The 22,386-nt window shown below is 41.8% G+C and overlaps 1 protein-coding gene across 1 annotated transcript in view; it reads right to left on the bottom strand.

Annotated features, from left to right (window-relative positions):
- The window catches only part of LOC116903209 (alpha-1-macroglobulin), a 48,248-nt gene extending 27,293 nt beyond the window's left edge, over positions 1–20,955 (bottom strand). The window contains exons 1-13 of the mRNA XM_032905583.1: positions 20,790–20,955; positions 19,526–19,709; positions 18,182–18,335; positions 17,942–17,994; positions 16,807–16,827; positions 16,118–16,286; positions 15,200–15,284; positions 11,681–11,804; positions 8,714–8,828; positions 8,072–8,181; positions 5,671–5,832; positions 3,488–3,715; positions 2,433–2,496 (exon numbers count right to left, since the gene is read on the bottom strand). Coding sequence (XP_032761474.1) covers positions 2,433–2,496; positions 3,488–3,715; positions 5,671–5,832; positions 8,072–8,181; positions 8,714–8,828; positions 11,681–11,804; positions 15,200–15,284; positions 16,118–16,286; positions 16,807–16,827; positions 17,942–17,994; positions 18,182–18,335; positions 19,526–19,709; positions 20,790–20,878 — 1,558 coding nt within the window. The 5' untranslated portion in view covers positions 20,879–20,955. The remainder of the gene's footprint in view (positions 1–2,432; positions 2,497–3,487; positions 3,716–5,670; positions 5,833–8,071; positions 8,182–8,713; positions 8,829–11,680; positions 11,805–15,199; positions 15,285–16,117; positions 16,287–16,806; positions 16,828–17,941; positions 17,995–18,181; positions 18,336–19,525; positions 19,710–20,789) is intronic.
- Positions 20,956–22,386: the final 1,431 nt, after the last annotated feature.

The following is a 22,386-nucleotide window of genomic DNA, read 5'->3' as shown; positions in this document are numbered from 1 at the left end:
CCCCAGCTCCGAAAAAAAGAACCAAAAAAAAAAAAAAAAAAAAAAATACCCAAGTTAATAAAGATGGGAAAAAAAACCAATGACTTCATGAAATCATAGGCAAATGGAATGAACTAGAAAATATCATCCTGAGTGAAGTGACCCAATCACAGAAGAACACACTTGATATGAACTCATAAGTGGATATTAGCCAAAAAGCTCAAATTACCCAAGATGCAATCTAAGACCACAGGAAGCTCAAGAAGGATGACCAAAATGCAGATGCTCCCACTCCTTCTTAAAAGGGGGAAAATATTTATAGGAGGGGATATGGAAGCAAATCCCCTCAAGGAATGGCCATTCAGAGCCTGACAGACATGTGGCCCATATATATATTGCCACCAAAATTAGAGGAGATTGATAGAAAAAAAATGTTTGCAGAAAGGGACAGGATACAGATCTCTCCTGAGAGACACATCCAGAGCATGTCCAATACAGAGGTCAATGCTAGCAGCAAACCACCGAACTGAGAACAGGACCACCTTGGGAGGAATTAGAGGAAGGTTTGAAAGAGTTGAAGGAGCTTGCAACCCCATAAAAACAAAAATGCCAACCAATCAGAGCTTCCAGGGACTAAACCACTACCAATAGACTATACATGGACTGACCCAGGGCTCCAACTGCATATGTAGCAGAGAATAGCCTTGTTGGGAATCCCTTGGTCTTGCCAAGGTTGGACCCCCCAGTGAAGGGGAACAGGGAGGGGACAATAAGGTGATGGATGGGGGAAATACCCAGATGTGGGAGGAGGGAAGAGGAGGGGATGGAGGCTTATGGACAGGAAACTGAGAAGGGGAATAACCTTTGAAATGTAAGTAAAGAAATATATAATAAATTAAAAAAAAAGAGAGAGAGAGAATGGTTTGGGAAGATTAAGAGAAGCATCAGTGCCCAGCCTGGCTTCTTCCTGCTATGTGCAGTAAGATTTGGTAGGACTGAAAACCGGGACTTGTTCGCCACAGAGCAAAAAGGATTTGGTGAGAAAAAATGGTTTCGGAAAACTCACATTACGCAGCTTCTAAGGGACACAGAGCACTTTCTGGGCTCGAGAGAGAAACCTTGTGCTCCTCCTGCTAACAGCAAAACCAAGTGAAAATGCCACCATGCTCAGTCACAAAGCCTTTGAAGAGGCTCTAAGTATGACTCACAGAGTTCCCCTTCCCCTCAGCAAAAGCCAAAATGAGAGGTAGAATTATCCAGGAAACATCTACGGAGAAACTTGTGTCTAGCAGGATATATAAAATCTTTGTGGCATGCAGGCAGATGACAAGATTCTTACGGAATTATTCTAAAAGAGACACTGTTTCTTTAAACGGACAGAGAGGGCAGATAAAGGGAGAGCATTTGATTGCTCTAAGTACAGGACACAAAACCAGCTGTGTGCACATTCGATGCTTGGTGGGAAGGGAAGGGATTTGCACAGCAGAGTTAAGTTAGGAATACAGAGGCACCAACCAGAGATGGTCTTTGTTGGAGTCTGCGGCTGTTTGGGTGAGTTTCATCTCTCTCCAGACAGATGATTTTTCACTCTGGCATTAATTGTATAAAAGGCCTCGAAGCTTAATTTAGATGACTTGAGATGATTTAATTTGGGACTGTTTTTGCGCATATGATATATGAGATTTGGGGGCCTGAGGAAAGGACTCGGGTTTGTTGATGACTGAATTGGACTTGTTGGATGGACACATAGATTTTGAAATGCTTGTGGTAAGCAGACTTCTAATCCTGGATATCTAGACCTGGAAATCTTTGAGCATGTTATTTTATATGGCAGTAAAGCTTTTGCAGATGTTAAGCCAGGACCACGAGATGTGAAAATAGTTTTGAATTATCCAGGTGGAGTCAGTGTCCTTATAACGGTGGCTATAAAAGGGAGCCAAGCAGGCGAGGTTTGGGGACGGAGTGCTGCTTGCTGGCTTTGAAGGGAAGGGAAGGGAGTGGTGGAGGTGGTTAGGAAAAGCAAGAACATTGGGCCTTCTCTAAAGTTCAAGATCTAAGGCAATCCTGCCAATAACTTGACTTGAACCCAGTGAGACTTCCGAACAGAAATATTAGAAATTGGTGTTGTTATGTGCCAGGAAACCTGTGCTAACCCATCATGGCAGCAGTAGGGATCCAACACAAATTCATGAAGACAAATCTTCTTCCATCAATTGTTTTTTACATTTTGTTTTTTTTTTGCTTCTTGAAAATAATTATGAAATTAATATATTTTACTTCAGAAAGAAAACCCTAAAATCCAAAAATGTTCTGATCAGCTTCCTCACGGAATAATAGAGGACTGCCATGCACTTCCTGTAATGTGAGAGAGGCTCCAGTTTGCCCGGTCACCAAGTTTTGGTAAGATGAGAAGACATTAAAACAAATCAAAACAAAAAGCAAAAGATGCTTACCTTTTCCTTGTTCAAGCGATAACACGTGGCTTCCTGAGTTAAAGATGCTTCCCCTTGCTTTGATCTGAAGACAGGAGGAAATACACCCATTACCATTTGTCTGTCCAGACAGGTTAGTGTATTTCTGTTAGCTTACTCATGATATATAAGTAACTATCATGTTACTGCAACTTGGGAGTAATTTCTATTACTATATTTCCCCTCCATCCTTTTCATATATTTTTAAATAAGGAGTACATAATTTTATGTTTTATTTTCTTTAGTATTACTTCTACCAATGTGTGGAAACTATGTACATATGTATTTTTAGCACCTCCTAAAATACGTATATTTCTCTGTATGTGAAATATATGGTGGAGGCAAATGTACAGTGTAAGTATCCTCTGATGTTACTCTTCTTTTATTTATTTAAAAATTATTTTTTTACATTTTTATTTATTTATATATGAGTGCACACAAGAAGAGGGCATCAAATCCCATTATAGATGACTGTGAGCCACCATGTGGTTGCTGGGATTTGAACTCAGGACCTCTGGAAGAGCATCCTGTGCTCTTAACCACTGAGCCATCTCTGCAGCCACTGCTTACTCTTATTTTCAAATAAACAAAATGTAGTGCTCATTCTCTGTGTGCTCAACTCTGAGATACGGTAGTTTGAACAATTCAACTTGTTCAATAACTATGTGGACTATTGTTTCAAGTGTTCAGGTGAGAGAACTGATATTTGCTTTTGGGGAAGAAGCCTAGCCAATTATCCAAGGTCTTATGACTGTGAAGCGAAGACAGAAATTATAACTATTGTAAATGTGGTACCCCCCCTTTTTTTTTATAGAGATGAAGAAATGTTATTTAGAGTCAAAATTTGAGTAGTGAACAACACAAACGGTGAATTAAAGCATGAATAATTTCATAAGAAGCAGTTTACCCTCCAGCATAAAAAAACCAAAAACTTAAATATTAACTCTGATGTTCTCTAAAATCCATTATTTTGAGAGGAACCTGGGAAATTTGGAGTCTGTACAATTAGAAAGAGATGCAGTGGCTTTCACTCTTACCACATAGTAAAAGGTTAAGTCTTTTTCATCTTTCAGGGCATCTTCATTCAAGAGGTAGTGTATCCGAATCTCCTGAGTTTGCCCACAAGTCAAAGTACCAAGAACAAGTTCAAGTTGTATATAACTCCGGCTTGGGGAAAAGATGCGAGCTGCAGAATGATCTGCCTGTGTGTGATATTCATCAACCCACCAGTTATCAAAGCAGATGTTGTTCTGCTTGTAGATGACCTAATGGGAGAATGAACAAGACATTTGTATTTAGTGTTTGTTCATCATCTGTCTGTCTGTCTGTCTGTCTGTCTGTCTATCTATCTATCTATCTATCTATCTATCTATCTATCTATCTATCTATCTATCTATCTGTCATGGGTTTGCTTTATTACTTATAATATGCTAATTGGGTTCCCAAATTACGTAGGAATTCACATGCAGGTCCCTGCCCATGGTTGGCTCTAATTGGTAAATAAAGTTGCAGGTGGCCAGTGGCTGGGTAGGGAGACAGGCAGAACTTGAAGTTCCTGTGCAAGGGGTGTAGGAGAGGAAGGAAGGGGAAGAACCGCCATGCTAGGGAAGCAGAAGGATCAGGCTTGAGAGCTGGAGAAGTGAGAGCATACAACTATATAAGAGCCAGGGAAGGAAGAGTGGCCCCAAGAGGGCCCCCGTTCGAGTCTAGGGTAGCAAAGATGGGATACAGATTTTAATATGTAATAATAAAGGAATGTCAGAGGGGAAGTATTAGCAGTGTGTAAGTTTGGGAGTGGCCCAGCCATTGTGCTGTTTAAGGCGTATCTCCCCCAACCCCCTGCCTGTCTTCCATTCTAGAATCCAGTGTAGTTGGGCGGGCAGTGATAAACTCAAGCAGCCGCTGCTGGAGAGATTAGAGTGGATTAACATAGTACTGCTACATCTACCTATGTATGTATGTATGTATGTATGTATGTATGTATGTATGTATGTATGTACCTATCCATCTATGTATCTATGTATCTATGTATCTATCTGTCATCTATCTACCTATCTATATCTCTATCTAGATATCAATATCACTTACTTATATGACATCTTTTTGTAAAAGGCTTTCTTAAATCTATAACCACTTTCCCAACTTCCTATTAAGATCATTTAAGCTTTTGCATCTCCGGCCGGCTATAAAACTCACAATCTTCTTGCTTCTTCCTCCTGAGAGCTGGGATAAGAAATGCTCACTGTGCTTGCAAAGCCCACACATACTTTTTCTGTTCAGATTTATTTCATTAGTTGCACGTATGAGCAATTGTTTTACTTATAATATTTCACACACATATTTTTTGACCGAGTCCCTCACTAATCCTTGTTATCCTATTCCCCACCCCAGAATATCTCATCTTTCAGAGTCTCTCTCCTATTGCGCCTTTTGTGTGTGCGTGTGTGTGCGTGTGTGTGTGTGTGTGTGTGTGTGTGTGTGTGACCCATTGCATTAAATTAGGGTTGTCTCATGAGTATGTGTTGGGGGTGATTTGATTGAGTGGGGGCAATGTATCCATGGCTGTATCACTGAGGAATATGATTTCCCTCCCCCTGTCAGCTCAGTGTTTCTCATCCTGTGGGTTGCAACCCCTTTGGGGGGAGTCAAAGAACTCTTCCACAGGGGTCTCATATCAAATAAGAGATAGCAATGAAAATAATTGATTAGGAACTGTATTAAAGGGTCACACAGCACTAGGAAGGTTGAGAACCACTGATATAGCTCCTCTGCCAGGGGCGGGGCCTTCTGAGTCCTTCTCCCACCCATTGTGCTAGGTCCAGCCTTGCATACAGGTCTTGGGTAGGTAGCTACTGCACATCCTTTTACTGCATTAGTGCATAAGATAACTTGACTGTTCAAGCACAGACGACAATTAGATTATGCTAAAGGAATCAGGTGTAATCTATCACCAGGTAATAGAACTATGAAAATACCGAAAAACTTCAAGGCAACGCCAGAAGAATCTTCCCAGCGTTACAGGAGGCAGAGCATGCTATAAGTGTCCATGGTGACACAGGATCTTCTGTCCTCCGTTACCTGTTCCATGTTGCTCAGTTTGCCTTATTTCCTGTCACATTTTCTTCTGTCCCTGGAGTTCACGTGCCTCTCACACATCCTTACGTTGCCCGTAGTCCTGTGAACTAAGCCTTTTCGGCCTCTCGTGCCTGTTTCTACTTACCCTGATTCCCATAAACGAAAACGTGAAGTTGGTGGTGTCGATGAGAATGTTGGCCAAGCCATGCTCATCGGTAGTAAAAGTGAACTGGGACCTAACTGAATTCACTTGGACAGTTAGATTTTTGTTGGGGATTGGTTGATCCTTCTCATCAACAAGAAGAACCTAGAAACAGGAAAGCAACAGCCGGTTACAGATGGCAGCTAGCCACTCCATCCTTCCAGCCTGTTCAGTTTTCACCTTGGTCTCTTTCTCAGTCCCTGCCCTTTACTGAAGATCTTCACAGCTGCAAATGAGACTTCTTTTCTGAGGCTTTAAATTGTGATACTCCTTTTAAACATTTCTTCACATTTCCTTTTATTTCTTTTAAATGATTTTGTTTACATTTTTATTTTATGTGCATGGGTGCTTGGTCTGCATGGATGTCTGGGCACCATCTGTGTGCCTGGTGCCCTTGGATTTGGAAGGGGGCATCAGATCCCCTAGAGTTTCACGTGGTTGTGAGCTGCCATGTGGGTTCTGGGAACTGAACCTAGGTTCTCTGAATGCACAGTTCTTAACCACTGAGACATCTCTCCAGCTCCATATTTTATTATCTTTAATTAAAAAAAAACATCAGTACTGTACAATCTTAGAGCACAGTGTTACATCTTGATAACTGCATTGAAGTGAAATGGTTACACCCAGCTAATGAACCTCTCCATTACAGCTTGTGCCTTTTTAAAAAACAAATAGCTTTTATGAGATAAGGTTTTAGCTGGTTAGTTTTATGTCAATGTGACATAAGCTAGAGACCTTTTAGAAAAGGGGAACATGAACTAAGAAAATTGCCCCCACCAGATTGGCATGTGGGCAAGCCTGTGGTGCATTTTCTTGATTGATGGCATAGGAAGGCCTGGCCCATTGTGAGTGGCCCTACTCCCTGGGCAGGTGGCCCTGGGTTGCATAAAAAAGCATTGTGAGCAAACCATGAGGAGCAAGCAAGTTAGCAGCACTCCTCCCTGCCTCCAGGTTCCTGCCTTGTGTTCCTGCTCTGACTTCCCCAGTTAGTGTGCTACCATCTCCATTTCTGCATTCGACTTCTAGTGAACTCACATGTTACAGTTTTCTCCTGACCTTCTCTCTACCTGTGGTGACCTTGTCAAACCACAACATACTTATCAGTGTCTTTGCTATGAAATACTAAAGTGAATGAAAAAAGTATAAAAGCCAAAATCAGATATAAAATTCAAAATATGAATGAGGAAATTGCCCATAAACTTAGCTTAAAGATTATTTACTATAAAAGCAAACTTGAAAAAAAATGCCTAAATCCTTAGCTATGCTATATAAATGTAAATGAGCTGTCCTACATTTACCATTACATTGTTTTAGTATTGAAAAAGAAGTCCAAAATTTTTTTAATAATTACAATTTTTATCATCTAGATGGCATATTATTGATACCACTTGGATGTTAATTGTCTTGCAAAGGCTTGGACCCCAAAGTGGAGCTGAATTTGAAGTCCTCAGTTCACTGGGGATGTGTTGTCAAAGGAGACTGGCTCTCTCTTTTTGTCATGAGAGAGATATTTTTGACTTGCTCTATGCTTCCACTGTAATGAGTGGTGTCTCCACACACATAACTCATAATAGATAGAGACTTCCAAGACTCCAGGCCAAAATAAACCTTTATAAGTTAATGGTCTCAAGTATCTTGTTATAGTAATGGGGAGTTGACTAACTCAATTACTGTCTAAAAATTATTTCTAATTGCGTCAGAAAGGCTTTGTTTACAAAGAGGGAATCAAAGAGAATATAGCCAACCCCCCCCCACCACACACACACTTTACAGAGGCATAGAAGGAAATTGATTAAAAATTTGCTTTGTTTTTTCAACATTTCACTATACTTAATAAATGTAAAAATTTTTATAATTTCTTTCTCTAAATAACTGTTGTAATATATTTTGATTTTGCAATTAAATTTTTTTCCCTCAAAAGATCTCACGCTTGGGTTTGGGGAAATGGGTCAGTGAGTGAAATGCTTCTTGTGCTGCCTGAGGACTCAGTTCCCAGCACTACATAAACGCAGGTGGGTATGACAACTGGCCTATGATTCCAGACCTTGGGATGTAAAGACAGGGCTATCTGGAGCAAGCTGGCCATCTAGAGACTAGTCAGAATTGTCAAATTCCAAGTTCAAGTGAGAGATTCCGCCTCAATGAAGAAGGTAGAGAATGCCTGAGGAGGACCCCTGACATCAACCTTGAGCCTTGGTCCATACATGCCCATGGTAGGGACACATGTACCTGCATGTATGTGTGCCTACACTCATGTAAAGATATACACATGTATATATGCACACTTTGCACACCCAGTACTATTTCATGTCCTTAAGTATGATTACAGGGGAGAATATTTTACCTGTCCAAAGAAAGGCAGCCCAGGCCTGTAAAATTTATTCACTTTAGTAAATTTCAGTTTGCTTAAGGTATTTGCGATTTCACATGATCCAGTACCAGTTAGTTCCGTTCCTGAAAAACAAAACCCAAAACCGTGATGTCAGTGTGGTGTATTCAAAACTTACCTTCTACTTCCACCCCAGCTCTCCTCTGTCATGACAGGATGTTGCAACAATCTGTGAACACTGTATGAGGTATCATAGCCAACACAGTTTTATTTATCCTGTATCTTTTGTTAGCATTGTTTTAAAATATCTGGTTTTTTTTTTAAATGTCATTATCAAATACGTCTGAAGCTAGCCATGTTTTTCAGAACCAGGTCTAAGTTCCTCATCCTCAATCTCTCCTCTGCCTCTGCACTAGAATTAGTTGCTTCCCTTCACACCAGTCTTCCCTTAAATTTCACATTCCTTACGGAAATTTGATCACAGTTGTACACATACACACTGACACACGCGCACACCTTCTGTTCTGAAGTGTTTTATTTCTTGAGATTGGCGACCTGCCGCTTTGATAAGACGCAGAAACCGTAAAGTATTCAAAGCGGAGCGGAAGTTAGGTAAGCTTCCACTTAACCGACAAATGTTTACACGATAATACAAACCTGTTCCGTCCTCTTTGATCTTGGCTTCCACCTCTATCTTCATGTCATAGCCTTTCTGTCTGGGCTGGAATACTTTGGTTTTTACAACTTGTCTGAAACATCCTTTTTCATCTGCCTGAAGAGAAGGGGAGAGTTCCTGAGCTCTCTGATTTGCCATAAAAATGCCGGTTATAAGTTTACAAAAAGGTTTTAGCGTTCAGATACCTTTTGGCTGTTTTACCTTTCCCGACCCCAAGGATGACACAGTTTCTTTGTTAATCTCTGGGTTATTTACAGTCAGCCTTCGCCCATTCTTCCAAAACATGGATCCATTTGTTCTACATCAACTCTCCTAGATTTTCCAAGTGTGCCGTCATATTTTGTAATTACAGCTCTTTGCATTTGTTACTCCTCAAATGATAATATTCTCCCCACTCTTCCCACTTACCTCAGGCATAACATAGGAGGCTTCCATGACCACCTCTAGCTAAACACTGACTGTTGGCCATGTGCTCTCTTTTATATGATATATTTAAACAGAATGTTCTACATTCCTCATATACGGCGCTGGGTTTCATTACCCCATTGCATACAAGTATATGATTTACTTTAACACATCTTTCCCTTCTCCTCTCCTCATTCTACTCCTTATCCCTTGTTCCTGTATTCACCTAGGTCCATAGTTCTCAACCTGTGGGTTGTGATCCCTTTGGCGGGGGTGGAACAACCCTTTTACAGGAGTCACCTAAGACTATCAGAAAACACAGATATTTGTATATCTATTCACAACAGTAGCAAAATAACATTTACAACAACAAAAATAAATTTCTGGTTGGGGTCACCACAACATGAGGCACTGTACGAAAGGGTCGCTGTATTTAGGATGGTTGGGGACCACTAGCCTGTGTAGTTCTCTTTCTACTTTTTTCCCCATTGTATGTAAACACGTGCATGATTATATGTATCTCTCTATAAAAGACGGGAGCCAAATGAGAGTGAAACACATGATGCTTGCCTTTCTGAGGTTGACTTAACTCACCACAATTATCTCTGGTTGTGCCCATTTTCCTACAAAGTCACATAACTTGCCTCTGTTCATGGCTAAAGCATTTCCTTTCTGCAGATCAGACCACGGTTTCTTTATCCACTCCTCTACTGACTGGTACCTCACTTGGTTTATAATATAGCTACCGGGAACAGTGCTGCAAGAACTGTGGATGTGCCATCGTGGCGTGTTGACTCTGTGGTGTGTGAATCCTTCGGGTAAATACCCCGCTGTTTCATAGATGGATCTATTTTTAATTTTGGAACTTCCCTTACTGAGTCCCTTACTCAACAAGTGCCTGGAGTAGCTTACATTCCCCACTGCACGAGGGTTACCTTTTCTCTGTGTCCTTGCCAGCACTTGTTACTTCCTGTATTTTCTTGATGTCTAAGACATTGGGAACATGCATAGCCATTGACTAGACAATTCCTTATAGCAATCAGACTTTTGAATTAAATGTTGGGACCTATGTTTTAATAAAGATTTGTTTCCAAGTCTCACCTGCAGATATCCATTGCATAACAAATTTAATTATATCATATTTGCACAAGTTGACAGACATTTGTAATCCTAGCATTTGGGAGGTTGGAGCAGAATTATTTGAAGTCAATTTGGAATACATAGTCTGTCTCTCTCTCTCTCTCTCTCTCTCTCTCTCTCTCTTTCTCTCTCTCTCTCTCACACACACACACACACACACACACTCACACACACATTACTACTACTTCTACCACTACTACTACTCCTACTCAAAATTCCATCATGATTAATGAATTTATAGACATTACGAGTCATTTTCTGGGCAGCCGGAGTGTGAACTGATGTGTTTATCAGTGTTTGTCCCATTGTTTATCCTCACACCTTCCACTTTGGCCTCTCGCTGATTAGCTCCCTGCAGCTTTGGTAACTTTCCTGTATTTCTACACAGTGCTCGCTCTAACAGCCATCTCTGAGTTTTTACATACCCTTCCTTTGAAATCAGAACGCATGCATACAACTTTAAGAATCTTTAATTTAATTTTATGTCTTTGGGTGTTTTGCCTGCATGTGTGTCTATGCACTGCATGTGTGCAAAGCCCATGGAAGCTAGAAGAGGGTGTGGGATACTCTTGGAACTGAAGTTACAGGAGGTTGTGTTCACATGTGTGTGTTGGGAATTGAACCTAGATCCTCAGGGGGAATGACAAGTGTTCTTAACTCCTAGACGTCTCTCCAGGGCCACAAGTTTTTTTTTTTTACTTTTTCTTTTCTTCGGAGCTGGGGACTGAACCTAGGGCCTTGCGCTTGCTAGGTAAGCGCTCTACCACTGAGCTAAATCCCCAACCCCCACAAGTTCTTTTTGAGACGAGTTCTCGTTCAGTCCACATCAACTTTGGTCTCGTTATATAGCCAAGGATGACCTTGGACTCCTGTTCTTGCCCTTGCTTCCCAGCTACTAGGATTACAGGCCTGAGCCTCTACACTCAGCCACATCCAGTGCTTTCAATGCGATATTCTACTCTCAGACGTTTCCCTCCGTTATCCCTCCTCTGAGACATAATAGGGGTCTCTAATTACTGTCTTCTGGGTCTTCCTCTTCTGGGCCAGATGCTCATTTACGGTTCAGTATTTTTCCCTCTGTCATTTGGGAGTGGTGTGTTACTGTATTCCCACAGTCCTTGACACCTGACTCATTCTGCCGTGTTGAACGCTACTTTGTTCTTTTAGAACTCAGCATGTTGATTGCTGTTGGCAAGAAAAATGACAAAATTGGCCAAATGGACCCAGTTATAGATTCAGAATCTCCGCCTTCATCTGGGCTCCTGATACCACTAACCATTCTCATATTCCTTCTCCCAACTCCAAGGTCTTGCTTGATGACACTTCGAGTATATGCCTATTTGTGCTGCACTTAGCACTATAGCTCATGACAAAGTAAGAACTAGGGAGTGGCTTCTTCATACCTGTTTGCTGAATTCTTCACAGATACTTTTCGAGTGTTGGCCATGGCAGTTGGAGTAGGACTGTGTATATTTTCTGCATACTTTCATTGTCACCAGACCAGGAACAGGCTTTCCGTATGTGTATCTAGAACAATAACATGATCAACTATGAACGTCAAGATGTTTTCTTTGCCTGACTGGACCAAGTCACTGTTCTGTCCTATTGGTTCCTCTCTCTCTCGGGATACCAGGCTTCATCCTGTCTAAGTGAGAATGCGCTATAATTTTAAGACAAAGTAGTCAGTGAACCTTTTGAAAATGTCTTGAAATGGAAAGATACTGATTTAATATTTTTCCAAGGTTCTTTCCTTCCTTCTTTTCTTTGCTTCTCTTCCCTTTCCTTTCCCTTCCTTCCTTCCTTTTATCTTTTCTTTTCTTTTCTTTTTTAACTTGGGGACAGGGTCTCATGCATCCTGGGCTAACTTAGAACTTGCTGCATAAAGGCTGACGTAAACTCAAAGATCTGCTTGCTTCTGTCTCCTGATTACTGGGATTAAAAGTCACGACACCCAGCTCTTTCTCTTTTAGTTGAGGTTTTGCTATAAGACTGTCCGGATTTAACTTTGGTACCTGGTATCTGTCTAGAAAATTGTCCATTTCATCCTGATTTTCCAGTTTTGTTGAGTATACGCTTTTGTAGTAGGGTCTGATAAGTTTTCAAATTTCCTCTAGTTTCTGTTGCTATGTCTCCCTTTTCATTTCTGATTTTGTTAATTTGGATACTCTCTCTGTACCCTCTGGTTATTCTGGCTAAGGGTTTATCTATCTTGTTGATTTTCTCAAAGAACCAGCTCCTGGTTTTGTTGATTCTTTGTATAGTTCTTTTTGTTTTTAATTGGTTGATTTCAGCCCTGAGTTTGAGTATTTCCTGCCTTCTACTACTCTTGGGTGTGTTTGTCTCTTTTTGTTTTAGAGCTTTTAGGTGCGCTGTCAAACTGCTGATGTATGCTCTCTCTTGTTTCTTTTTGGAGGCAGTCAGAGCTATGAGTTTTCCTCTTAGCACTGCTTTCATTGTGTCCCATAAGTTTGGGTATGTTGTGCCTTCATTTTCATTAAATTCTAAGAAGTCTTTCTCTATTTCTTCTTTGACCAAGTTTCATTGAGAAGAATGTTGTTTGGCTTCCATGTGTATGTGGGCTTTCTGTAGTTTTTGTTGTTATTGAAGTCCATGGTGATCTGATAGAATGCATGGGATTATTTCTATCTTCTCCTGTCTGTTGAGGCCTGTTTTGTGACCACTTATATGGTTAATTTTGGAGAAGGTACCATGAGGTGCTGAGAAGAAAGTATATTCTTTTGTTTTAGGATGAAATGTTCTATAGATATCTGCTAAATCCATTTGGTTCATAACTTCTGTTAGTTTCTCTGTGGCTCTATTTAGTTTCTGTTTCTATTATCTGTCTATTGATAAGAATGGTGTATTGAAGTCTCCCACTAGTATTGTGTGTTCATAGCAGCCTTATTTATAATAGCCAGAAGCTGAAAAGAACCCAGATGTCCTTCAACAGAGGAATAGATACAGAAAATGTGGTACATTTACACAGTGGAGTACTACTCAGCTATTAAAAACGACTTCATGAAATTCTTAGGCAAATGGATGGAACTAGAAAATATCATCCTGAGTAAAGTAACCTAGTCACAAAAGAACACACATGGTATGCACTCACTGATTAGAGGATATTAGCCCAAAAGCTCGGAATAACCAAGATACAATTCATAGACCATATGAAGCTCAAGAAGAGGGCAGACCAAAATGTGGATGTTTCAGTCCTTCTTAGGAGCCGAAACAAAGGGGTTGGGGATTTAGCTCAGCGGTAGAGTGCTTGCCGTAGAGCGCTTGCCGTAGAGCGCTTGCCTAGGAAGCGCAAGGCCCTGGGTTCGGTCCCCAGCTCCGAAAAAAAAAAAAAAAAAAAGAAGCCGGAACAAAATCCTCACAGGAGAAAATACAGGGACAAAGAGTGGAGCAGAGACTGAAGGAAAGTCCATCTAGAGACTGACCCATCTGGGGATCCATCCCATATGCATCCCAAACCTAGTCATTATTGCTGATGCCAAGAAGTGCTTGCTGACAGGAGTCTGATATGGATGTCTCCTGAGAGGCTTTGCCAGAGCTCTACTGATACAGATGAGGATGCTTGCAGCATCCAATGGTTATTGGACTGAGCCTGGGGATCCCAATGGAGGAGTTAGAGAAAAGACTGAAGGAGCCGAAGGGGTTTGCAACCCCATAGGAAGAACAACAATATCAACCAACCAGATCTCACCAGAGCTCCCAGAGACTAAACCACCAACCAGAGTACACATGGAGGGACCCATGGCTCCTGCCGCATATGTAGCAGAGGATGGTGTTGTCTGGCATCAGTAGGAGGAAAGTCCTTGGTCCTATGAAGGCTCGATTCCTCAGTGTAGGGGAACGCCAGGGCATTGAGGTAGGAGTGGGTGGTTGGGAGCGGGGAGCATCCTCATAGAAGCAGGGGGAGGGGGTATAGGAGAGGGGAAAACCAGGAAAGGGATGACATTTGAAATGTAAATACATAAAACATCCAATTTTAAAAAAGACTGTCCCGTTCACTGGAAAGATGGTAGTGAAGGGCACTTGCTGCTCTTCCAGAGGATCCAGGTTTGATTCCCAGCACCCACCTGATGGTTCAGAACCATCTGCAACTTCCAGGGACTCTGATGCCCTTCTCTGGTCGCTGCAGGCACCAGGCATGCATGTGGGACACAGACAGTTGTGTGGGCAAAGCGCCCATGCACATAAAAAAGAGTGCTTCCCGCTCTTCCAAAGGACCTGAGTTTCCCCAGCACTCATGTCGGGTGGCTCACAACTGCCTGCAATTCCAGCCTTAGTGCTTCAGTGGATCTAATACCTCTGGGCTTCTTGGGCCTCTGCCCATGTGTGTAGCAATATGGGCAAACCCACATAATTAATTAAAAAGTGATTGTCTCTGAATGTCAGATCATGAATGTTATTTTATATAAAAAAAGAGGAAAAGATATATAAAGACCATATTTCTGAGTATTTTAAAATAACAAATAAGAAATTGTTTGGGAAAGCAGTGGCTACAAAATAAAAACATGATTTGTAAATAACATCACGATGATTCAATTTGTTTCTGCTGAGTACAGTGGAAGGGTACCATGCAAGGGTGGAATTCGTTTCCTGTTTGCCAATACCCTGGATGGGTATTCTACCATGCTGCGGTAGAGGATTTGTGACCCTTGCCTTAGGTTTGTAACTAGAATTTCTGAAGGTGGGGCTAGGGATTCTAATTTCAATGAGGGTCCCCCTGTAGAGCTGACATAGGACAACACCCCTGCATCTTCCCTTAGGCCAGCTGTGATGTTGTAGCTTTAGCCTCATGGCCATAGACTTCTTATGTGCTGATGATTATTATGTAATGCCTTACTGAATATTATTTAAAATACCATCTCAAATAGGATACAGAGAACAAAACAAGATGAAACAGTGTAACTCACAAGCCACAAGCAGTTACAACAAGTTCCTCTTCCAGGAAAGCCATCGTCTTGGGCATTTTTACTTGCACCTCAAATTTGGGTAAAACTGTTTAGAATAGAGGAAAAAAAGAGGTGAGAGTAGGTAAGAGACCTCATAAATATTACCAGTGGATTTTATTAGAGGCATCTATGGCATAGAATAACACGGAAGGCGCTCCAGTGTCAATACTAGGAAAGAGATGTTGTCATTCATTCCTGTGAGCAGTTGGTACCATGACCACTTGGTGAAACTGGACTACATTTCCCAGACTCATCTTCTCTGATTTTGTGCAAGATTTCAAAGGTGGGTGAAACATCACTGACTCTGAAGATCCATCACAGTTAGTTGAAGGAACAGTAGGTTCAAGTTTGATTGGTTTTCCTCTCTCTTCCCCTCCTCCCTTTCTCATTTTAACCAAAAGCTAGTTCTTCTGACTGACAGACATCATCAGCCCCATTGTCAGACACATGGTTGTACTGAACTGAAGGTCTGCAGACTCTTTCACTGATTCCTGCAAATCTTCCATTCTGGAACCTGAAGTTGCACACCCCCGCCCTCTCTTATGCTCTGACTAAGCCCATGCCCACTTTAGAACTTGCTGGTCATGTTCTGGGATTCGCCACTTCCTCCTGTTGAGTTCTTCCTTTTCCAAATTTCCCCCATAAGAGTGAAAGCTATTATCTTATTATGTAATTGTCATAGAAGGTCTGGGGAGCTTTGAGAATCATGCTTAATGATCGGTATATTCCTGATATCAACTCCCATCTCATCTGCACACACAGAGTGAGAACATACCACACCTCCAACATGGACACACATGCATATACCACACACAAATACAGAAAAGTAACCTTAAGGGTCCCACCATCATAAATGCCTTAAATGTGTACAATTCTTACCATATTCCTTCACCTCAAAGGAATGTTCTATTTTCTTCCCTGAGTCCTTCTGCACTACAACCTTGTAGATGCCTAGAGCTGGCTCAACAGACAGTGGGAAAGAGAGCTGGTACAGTCCTCCTGGTAGATCGACATTTTGCCATTGAAAGATTCTGTTCCTCTTGGGATTCTACAGAAAGATATTATGAGTTGTGTAAACAATTGAAACATATAATTTGATTAGAGGTCAGCTTATCAGGTAATAATAACACTGGGTGTTTCATAGGCGGTTGGTAAATTAATGCTCACATCATTAACCAACATAAAAAAAAAATGTAGACCTGAGTAATGGACGGTGAAGTCACCAGCTGTGGGAACCTTTGAACCCTACAGCTATCCCATCCCAGGTGCTAGTCTTGTCTGATCTTGGAAGCCAAGCAGGTTAGTATTTAGAAGGGAGACCCTGCATATGTGTGTCACAGTGGACCTCCTTCTGATACACAAGTCCGTTTTAGCCAGAAATATTTGAAGAGCCACAAAATCACTCCATCATAAACTGCTGCGGTCCTTTACTCTTACTTTCCTAGAGGTAGGCAGAGAAGATAGGGTCTGTTTAGTAGAGGTGAAATGGAGTCTGAAAGGAGACCCAAGATCGTGCAGAACTTGTAGGGCACCGTCATTCTGACTGAGCTGTACGGTTTGGTACCTACCTCAATATAAACGACAGGGAACTGAAAAGAAAAAAGGCAGTATGAGTGTGCATCGTAATTTAGAAAGAGAGCATCTTTATCAAATTACGGCCTTTCAATTGTACCAAGCTTATTGCCTTTTTTTTTTTTCTTCTTACCATGACTTATTTCCTTGTTCCATGCCAGTTTCCCTTTTTAAATTAGTTCTCTTGAGACTTTTGTAAAATGAGCTTGGACCATATTCACCCCTCCCACACTTCCTTCTCTACCCACCCACCTTCATGTCTCCCCTCCCCCATCAGGTCCAGTGGTGCTGCTCACATAGTCACGGGTGTCAGAGACAGCCATGACATCAGGTGATAGAGCCCGTATCGCAGAGGAGCAAAGTCGCTGTTTTCCTTGTGTAAAGTAGGAAGGTCCCCTGATGCATTAGCTTTTTACATGTTTGGTTTGGAACATAAATCTCTTAAGAAGCCATGGCTTTCCTTTTGTGGCTAGCATACATTTGAGGAAATCTATCTGGATGAAAGACTTCAATGATAAGTATATTACTACTACTACTACTACTACTACTACTACTACTACTACTACTACACTACTACAACTACTACTACTACTACTACTACTACTACTACAACTACTACTACTACTACTACTACAACTACTACTACTACTACTACTACTACTACTACTACTACTACTACTACAACTACTACTACTACTACTACTATCATTATTTTGGAATTGGTATTTGCTTAAGAGAAACCAAATGTGCTTGTGGAAGTGGCTGGAATCTTTTAAGAGGACATTTTGAATGGAATATCCTTTTGTTGTTATTCTTTAGACAGCAACTTACTGTGTGGTCCAGGCCGGCCGGGACCTCGTGATCCTTCTTCTCAGCCTCCCACCCTCTGGGCTTAGAACCATGCATAACCAGACCCAGCTTGATTTTAAATGTTTTATCTACTCTAAGAACGCAGTTGGTGAACTGTATCCATGCTACCGTCACGTATGCTTCTGGCACGGAAGCTCTCAAGCAGTGTTCTGTGGCAGAGTCAGGTGTTCAGGTTTTCTGAAGAATCAGACTTAGATGTTCGTTTACTTTTCTCATTGTAAACAATCGTTCTCATTTCTCACCCACCAACAGGAGACTCACCGTTTCATTAACCGGGCGAAAACTGATGTCCACAGACACAACTCGGAATTTCACTGAAACAGAGATTTTGCTGTGAGACCTACCCTCCCCAACTCTCCCTCCCTCCCATCCCCAAACCATGGCCCAGTGGGAACCCAGGGCCAGAGGTCCGATGACTGCAGCTTAGTCATAAAGAGTACACCAAACCCCACCCTCCACCCCACCTCCACAGTTGTTTTTTGCCCAGTGAATTCTTTATACCTGTCTGTCCAGGTTTGTATATGGGTTTGTCTGTCTGGACAAAGACGGGGCTCTCAGCTTTTGTTATCGACATTGATTTCCTCTTTATGAAGTGGTGCGTTGGTCCTTTTATCTCCACAGCAATGAATGCCGAGGGTAAAAGCAGCCTTGAGATCTGCCAAAACCCATAGAGAGAATGTTCAGATCCACTTCTGGGGGCTCAGCGTCTACAGGGATCTGTTTGCTTCGTGAATCCTTGAGATCTGGTAAGGGGTTGTCAAGGGCTCAATTTCCTGTTTTATCCATAGACTATTATGATTGTGTAACATGATTTTAGAAGAAAACATTGCAAAAGAACAGAAGTCAGGGCAGTGAATAAGATGGCGTCCTTGTACTTTCACAGTAAAGTCTTGTTATTTTTTTTTTTTTATTCATTTATTATATATAAGTACACTGTAGCTGTCTTCAGATACACCAGAAGAGGGCACCAGATCTCTTTACAGATGGTTGTGAGCCACCATGTGGTTGCTGGGAATTGAACTCAGGACCTCTGGAAGAGCAGTCAGGTGCTCTTAACCGCTGAGCCATCTCTCCAGCCCTAAAGTCTTGTTATTAAAAAGTAATTTTCCTACTCCACCTTCCAAGGCCATCTTACATGAATAATTTGGCTTTTAAGAAGATCAGTATTCAAAGGCTGGAGAGATGGCTTAGCACTTAAGGGCATACACTGCTTTTGCAGAGGCCCTAAATTAGGGTCCCACATTAATTTCAGGAGGCTCACAAGCTGTCCATAGCTTTAGCTTCAGGGTGCCCTCTTCTGGCCTCCGTGGTTACCTGCACTCATGTGCACATACACAATTTAATCTGAAAATAAATCTTAAACAAGAATCTCGGGTTGGGAATTTAGCTCAGTGGTAGAGCGCTTGCCTAGCAAGTGCAAGGCCCTGGGTTCAGGCCTCAGCTCCAGAAAAAAAAAAGACTAAATAAATTACTAAAACATAATTTTAAAAAAAGAATCTCAAGGGGCTAGAGAGATGGCTCAGTGTTTAAGAGCATTAACTGTTCAATTCCCAGCAACAGCATGGTGGCTCACAACCATCCAATGCCCTCTTCTGGTGTGTCTGAAGACAGCTTCAGTGTACTCATATAAATAAAATGAATAAATCTGTAAAAAGATAATCTCAGTGGTCTTCTTTAAAGCGCTTCATTAGACCTGTTTGTAGGTCTCATAAAGGCAATTTGAAGTATACTTTGTATTCATCATTTTTCCTTAATTAAAATATTTCTTTTTGATGAATGAGAATATACAGTTCAGCTCAATTAGTCTTTCTCTGCCAGCACTGACAGCCCAGGCGGGACACTGACCGTGAAAGAGCTGCAGTAGGAGGAGTCCTTATCCACAGCCTGGTCTAGGAGGAGGTTTGAGTGCTGTACTCCATACTCTAGAGTTACGTTGAGTGTCACAGTCTCGTTCAGGTGGTTGAGGTGGACACAGACCTTTTCAGGGATTCCTGCATAGAGCTCTGAGGGGACCAGCACCACATATCGTCTGTGGAGAAGAGGATCAACCATGAAGGATTTGAAAGATGCCATTATCGTGAGTGTTTTCTAGGATTTTTCATGCTGCCATCAATCTTAGGTTTCAGGAGGATTGGGTTCTCCGGAGGTCAACATAAAACCTAAGATTAGACACTGGCGCGATTCTCTGGTGTTCAGGAACTGGTCACCCACAGAGTATTAGAAACACTGGGCAATCAATTCAAGTTATTGCTATGTAACAATTCCTCCAAATCAAGACATTCCTTCCTGGAGGGAGGAGGGACATATGAGATACAAGAGGTAAATGTTATGACCCGAGGCTAACAGGATGGATGCAGTCTCTCCATGGTTACAGAAGCAGTAAACAACTGTTGGAGAAATGAGAGGAGGCAGAGGTGCCTCTGAGAGACTCCCGGACCAGCCAAGTCTCCTGGAGGAGACTTTTCTACCAGCTGAGCTACCTTCAAGTCAAGCAGGGAGTCCCAGGAATGAGACACAGTTGTCTTTGAATCATCCATGTTCCTGTAAGCAACCACTGACTCATATTCCTGGAGGTAACCCCACAAACACATTAGTTAATCATGTTGGACTTTGGTAGAATCACTATGTCCATTCCTTATCTGGGCTGGGTAAATGTTTGTGTCAGGTCTTGCCTCATAGAGACACACACACACACACACACACACACACACACACACACACACACACACACACACACACACACACACACACACACACACACACACATACACACACACATACACACACAGGTCTGATGTGACAACTATCATGTGTTTAGGTTAAAAATTCCAAATTTCCAAACCATGAGCTAATCAGTGGGTTATCACTGGAAACCTTTAAAAACCCACTGCATGTGGCCTTGGGTTCCATGTGTGTACCACAAATCCTATCCAGGAAGCACCAGAAACTAACAGGTAACATGTGGGGAGAAGCGGAATTGCTTTCCAACCCAACAACTAATCCTTCCAAGTTTTTTTGACAACAGACTTCTGCATAGGAGACGAGGAAAGAGATAATATGGTGGGAAGGAAGGACACAATAGAATTTCTTAGAAATAAGAATAGCTTACGGTTTTGCAGTAGCTGCGGTGGCGGCATCTCTGGGAAGAAGGAGGAACAGTAAAAGAAAGACTGGTATGGGCAGCTGGTTTCTCCTCATGGTGGAGAGGGGCAGGGAAGAGTGGGTCTGAGCCCTCAGCCCCTGAACTCTGATCCTTGTCCAGATCTGCTGGTTTTTATTTTACCTGATGGGCAGTGAAAGTAAACTGACAACCATTTATTTTTGTAACATATTAACTACTTCAGTATTAAAAAAATCAATTCCAGATCATTTCCAGGACTATCTATGTTTTTTACCCAAAATGTTTGAAAGGTGTTGCTTTCAGGCTGCCACTAGCTCAGGTTAATACATGGGGCTTTAAACATTTTCAAAGAAAAGTGAAATAAATCACATGGTTTGATGAACTCAATCAATATACCTGTCCAGTGTTTTTAAAGAGTAACGAATGCAAATATACAATATCAATCCCCTCTTCATAACTCGGGGTTTTGCATTCACTCAGAGACATAGTGAAATGTACCACTGAATGTTAGATAAGGTAAGTTCGGAGGTACGTGCTTTTTTTTTTTTAATTTTTATTTTTTTTAAGGAGTTGAAGAAAATAAAGCCGAGTTAAACTTTGGAAGAACCACTGCTTTGGTTCATCATTGCATCCTTATCGGGGGTGAATCGATGCTTGTGTCAGACCTTCTTTTTTTTCTCTCTCTCTCTTTGTTCTCTTTTCTTCTTCTTCTTTTTTCTTTTTTTCAGAGCTGGGGACCGAACCCAGGGCCTTGCGCTTGCTAGGCAAGCGCTCTACCACTGAGCTAAATCCCCAACCCCTGTGTCAGGCCTTCTTAGGAGATGGCTGACACACAGGAATGTGTGTGTCTGGGGATGCATGTGAGTGTGGCAGTCAGAGATTGTCAGCAGATAGCTTCTCTATTTTCTCTCCCTCCTCCACTCCCTCCTCCCTCCTCTTCTCATCCTAATCCTCCTTCTTCCCCCTTCTCCTTCTTCCTCCTCCTCCCGTCCCCCTCTCCCTCCTTCCTCCTCTTCTCCTTCTCTTTCTTCTTCTTCCCCTTTCTCCCTCCCCATCCCCTTCCCTTCCCCCTCCCCCCCCTCCTCCTCCTCCTCCCCCTCCTCCTTCTCCTCCTCCTCCTCTTCTTTGTTTTTCGAGATAAGAGTTTCTTTTTGTAGCCCTGGATATCCTGGGACTGGCCCTGTAGATGCCTTGGACATATTTTTTGAGGCAGCTATCTCTCACTGATTCTAGAGCTCACCAATTTGGCCAGCAAGCTGTTGGGTCTTCCAGTCTCTGCCGCACAGAACTGGGACTACAACCACAGGTGCATACCCGCCTGCCTGGCCTTTTATGTGAGTCCTGCAATGCAAACTTAAGACCACAGTAAACCTGAACTACCTCCCTAGCCCAGCTTCCAATGTAAAAGTTTGGCTTTTGTATGGTTCTCCTTATCTTTGTTTATTATAAAGTAAAAACAGTTCATTTGGACATATGCTATACAATACATATTTAATAAATCACTAAACATTAAGGAAATAAAGAAGATTGATTATTCTCTAAGAAAATAATTTCTATTTGATGGGCAGCCCTATTTAGTTTTTCT

This window comes from Rattus rattus, chromosome 6 (genome assembly GCF_011064425.1).
Source record: "Rattus rattus isolate New Zealand chromosome 6, Rrattus_CSIRO_v1, whole genome shotgun sequence".
NCBI lineage: Eukaryota > Metazoa > Chordata > Mammalia > Rodentia > Muridae > Rattus > Rattus rattus.
The sequence above is the reverse complement of the archived record's forward strand: the minus strand, read 5'-3'. Positions and strand labels throughout refer to the sequence as shown.